At 48.9% G+C, this 4,338-nt stretch overlaps 1 protein-coding gene across 1 annotated transcript; it reads left to right on the top strand.

The window, feature by feature from the left end:
* The first annotated feature begins 2,677 nt into the window (after positions 1 to 2,677).
* LOC101769324 (dof zinc finger protein 2-like) lies at positions 2,678 to 3,961 on the top strand. The gene has a single exon (XM_004963607.3). The coding sequence runs from the start codon at positions 2,684 to 2,686 to the stop codon at positions 3,410 to 3,412; it is 729 nt and encodes a 242-aa protein (XP_004963664.3). The 5' UTR covers positions 2,678 to 2,683; the 3' UTR covers positions 3,413 to 3,961.
* The last annotated feature ends 377 nt before the right edge of the window (positions 3,962 to 4,338 follow it).

The raw sequence follows: 4,338 nt of genomic DNA, 5'->3' as shown, positions 1-4,338 counted from the left end.
ACGGTGGATGAATTGATTAACCCCGTGGATGGAAGATGGGATGTGCAATTGATTCGATCTATATTTTGGTCTGTTGATGCTAACAGAATTCTCCAAATTCCTATTGTTAATGGACGTGAGGATGTGGTGGCCTGGCATCACAATCGGAGTGGCCTATTTTCGGTAAGAATAGCTTATCATGTCCAATGGAATTATAAGTTTGGAGATCACAACCACAATGCAACACCAGGTGGTACAGACCCAACTTTGTATGGCGCCAATTGTGGAAGCTCTCAATTCCAAGTAAGATTAAAATCTTTGTATGGCGAGCCCTCCGTGGGTGTATACCGTGCAATGTAATCTTGGCAAACAAGCATATTTTCGATATGTGCAATTGCCCCGGGTGTTTAACAGGAGCGGAGGATATAAAACATGCATTGTTCTCTTGTAGCCGAGCAAGGGTAGTTTGGCTGTCTCTCGGTGTGTGGGAAATAATCGAAAAATTGCTGGTGGTGGACAGATCGGGATCTGTAATGATTCAGGAGGTAATTCGGCAAGGAGGTCTGGCCAAGGAGTTTAAAAATGTAGGCTTGGCTGAACTTATACTTACAGGTTGTTGGTTCATTTGGTGGCAACGAAGACAAGTTGTACATAGGGAAGAAACTCAGAGTCCAACCAGAGCAGCCATGTCAATTGCGGCGATCATAACAAATTATGCTTTAGCGTTCAAGATATCGACTGTGGTCAACAATTCTTGGAAGAAGCCGCTGGAGAGATTCCTTATGATTAATGTAGATGGATCCTTTGAAGAAATTACGAGGGTGGGAAGTACTGGCACGTTCATACGAGATGCCTCGGGTGGCTTCATCGCAGCTTCGTATAGCTATATCTCTCATGTGCTAGACGCAGCTATGGCGGAAGCTTCAGCTTTGAGACACAGGCTATTATTGGCCCAGCAGGTTGGTCCATATTGGGTGCAAATCCAAGCTGATTGTATGGAGGTGGTTGATACTAGGTGGAGGTTTCTCAGCTACGGTTTCGGCGGCAATATATGACGAATGTTGTTGGCCTTGGACGGACTTTACCGCAATTTCTATTAGCCACTGTAATAGGGAGAGTAATTCTGTAGCTCATGAGCTGGCTAGGCAAGCAATGTTAGGAAAAAGTTCTTGATGATCCCCCTGCATCTATTCGCCAATTTCTTATAAATGATGTAACTATTCTCTCGAATCAATAAAGCTTGCTGAATGGCTTAACCTAAAAAAAAAACTCATTTTGAGAGAGAGAGAGAACCAACACGACAACAGGAGAGGAAACGTGGGGTCGCTCCTTTTTCATTCAGAGGAACCGAGAAAATGCGGTTAGACATTAGGCGGCCCAGCCAGTAGCGTTCAGCATATTAGGCCGCAAGCCCAAGATTTGGCCCATATACTGTAGACTCTTAGTCTTTTTCTCTGCCAATAGCAACGAAAAAACAGGTGCTCTCATTTCTTCAGAAACACAGCTCGGTAATTCATGAGGCTATTAAACTCCGCGAGTTGCTTGGCAAATCAGGTTTCCTATCAAAGCGCAAAAGCAAAGGTAATGGCAACTTTCTTTTGGATTGGCAGGAAAAGCAGGGCATGGTTCGGCACTTCGGCCTTTCCAACCAGAAAGATTTACACTTTCGATACTGCCCCTCATCAAAAGCCACTGGCTAGCTAGTGATTCGTACCATACGGATAAAGACCACGAACACCCCCTAAAAGCATGCGCTTTACGGGAGATAAAGTAAAGGTGAGAATCTTGTTTTCGGGTGGTTTTTAGTGCCTTTTGCGAACTTTTATGCCACACAAACGCAAAGTGATCAGTCGAAAAAAGGAAGGAAAAGATTAGGAAGGTGCAACTGGTAAGCAAGTATGGCGGCTCTAAGACCTAGGTTGACTCCTGGGGTTGTTACCATGTCGCTAAAAACATACTGGATATGATATGACAAAGTTTCAAATACCATATGATATACATGTCACTTTGAGTATGAGATATCTCATAAGCCATTTTATTGAAGATGCCCGCAGTACCGCCACTTAACCCAATACTAGAAGCATGCACAACCCGATTCACGTAGAGCCATGAATGGCCAAGCTTGTTCCACGGCATGCTTGCAGGCTTATTTATATGTTGCAGTGATTTTATTTATTTCTAAATAGAAAAACTCCTTACAGCAACGTCAAACTCCTACATTTCTACTTTCACCAAAAAAAACTCTTACGTTACAACTTCTAAAGGACCGGAACGGGCCACCAGGGGTTGAATGTTAGCCTTTAATAATTCTTCCTGAGAATAATGTCAAATAGACCAAGGTACTTCAACTTGTCTCTTGGTAAGCCCTCCATTATATTATACTCCCTCAATTTCAAAATATAAGTCGTTTTAGCTTTCTAGGTTCATAGGTGTTTGTACACATCTCCATATGCATACAAATACCTATGTACCTAGAAAGAAAAGCTAAAACAACCTATAATTTAGGATGGTGGAGTATCATGTGCAATGGTTGTAGCTAGAGGGCAGAGGCAACTCATTCTGCGATGCAAGTCTGGAAAATGACTTTGCAACGAAACGTCGACCGCGACCAAAAGGCACCGGAAATCATGGTGTCCACCGCGCGCACGCACCCACGCACTGAGTTGTCTAAGATGCTATATATACCAATGCCCAGGTCGACTGGATGGCTGATACGTCCCTCCTCTGCTTCGGAGAAAACCATCGCAAACCAGCCATCCACACGTACGCCTCGCGCGACATGCTGCCTCACGTCGAGTTGCCGGTCAGGGCCGCGGCCGCGTGCACCGGCGCGGCGGGCATCAAGCTGTTCGGCAAGGTTATCACCACGCAGCAGCAGCCGCTGCCGGCGCCGCCCATGCACGCTGGTGGCAACGCGCCGCCGAGGCTGCAGAACCAGGCGCCGCCGGCGCCGGGGCGCGGGAGCGCGGACCTGCTGGAGGAGGCCGCGCGGGCGCGCGCGGCGGCGGCCGAGGCGCGGCTGCCGTGCCCGCGGTGCCGGAGCCGGGACACCAAGTTCTGCTACTTCAACAACTACAACGTCAACCAGCCGCGCCACTTCTGCCGGGCCTGCCACCGCTACTGGACGGCCGGCGGCGCCATCCGCAACGTGCCCGTCGGCTCCGGCCGCCGCAAGAACCGCCCGGTGCTGCCGCCGATGCCGCCGCCGCACGCCGCCACCAACACCGGCGCCGACCACGCCTCATCAGGATCGGGGTCGCCTCCGGTGTTCGCCGCCTCCGGCCTCGCCGTTCCCTACCGCGGCTCGCCGTTCCACCTCGCGCCGCCGTCGCCGGCCTGCACCGCCGCCAGCGGCCTCCCAGAGGCGACGACGGGGCAGTACTGGTGGCTCGTGGCGGGCGGTGCGGTCGCGTCGTCGGACCGCGCGTTCTGATCCGAGAAATAGGGGCGCGTTCTTTTTTCGGTAAACTCTTTTCACGGATGGAAATGGAACGAGCCTGCGGCCCGGTTGGCTGCGCGGTGAATAGGGGTAGGGTGTTGACCCGGTGAGGACGCTTTGCCGAGTGCAGCGCAGGAGGCTTTTTAGGTGTAACCGTGTCATCTTTGCACAGGAATCGAGGTGTCTGTTCTGATTCTTTTCGTTTGGCTTTGCGTCGGACTTTCGTGAAAGTTGTTCTAACCTTTTTTTTTGGAACTTCTGTGAAGATGGGATGTAATTTAACTTTCAAAAAGTTGTGAAGAGGATGCTCACTGCTTTTTTGAATCAGTAACACGCTCACTAAATCAATTTAGTGATCGTTTTTCTTTTCTTTTTTTTTGAGAAAAGGAGAGGGGGGAAAGGCCCATGAGAAACTCGCGTTGCGACAAAGTCAACCCATGAAAGCAATCCCCTCCTGTGCACACCCCCGTTGGAAAAACCTGAAGCTTCCCGGGCTCCTAGCTAGTAAGCCGTGGTAAATCTCAAGTCCTCAATAATCTGAAATTCTGAAATCATGAATCCTCGAACAGTTGGTGATACAGACCCAGCTTCCTGTTGCAGTCTTGCTTCTTTCAGAAAAATCAGAGAAGGTTAGCAGCAACACCTGCCAACCGAGCAGCACTCAGATAGTCAGATGTCTACATGGATTTTGGATACAACTTTTGCCAATGGATGTTGCTTCCCATTCTGCACCAGCATCCAAGAACAGCAATGCATTCATCATGCTACCTCCAGGATCCTGGAATTACTGAATCAGAAATGCATTCATGATTCATCATGCTAACTCCAGGATCCTAGAATTACTGAATCATAGCGATCGAACTTTTGTGTACCTGATGATTGAATTCTCTTGCAATCATTGGGTTCAACATTCACGCATG

The sequence above is a fragment of the Setaria italica genome, chromosome III, assembly GCF_000263155.2.
Source record: "Setaria italica strain Yugu1 chromosome III, Setaria_italica_v2.0, whole genome shotgun sequence".
Taxonomy (NCBI): Eukaryota; Viridiplantae; Streptophyta; class Magnoliopsida; order Poales; family Poaceae; genus Setaria; species Setaria italica.
Note: the sequence above shows the minus strand (reverse complement) of the source record. Positions and strands in the feature narration are given on the sequence as shown.

Excerpts from the sequence above, each read along its gene's own strand:
- LOC101769324 (XM_004963607.3), top strand. The coding sequence starts at position 2,684 with ATGGCTGATACGTCCCTCCTCTGCTTCGGAGAAAACCATCGCAAACCA.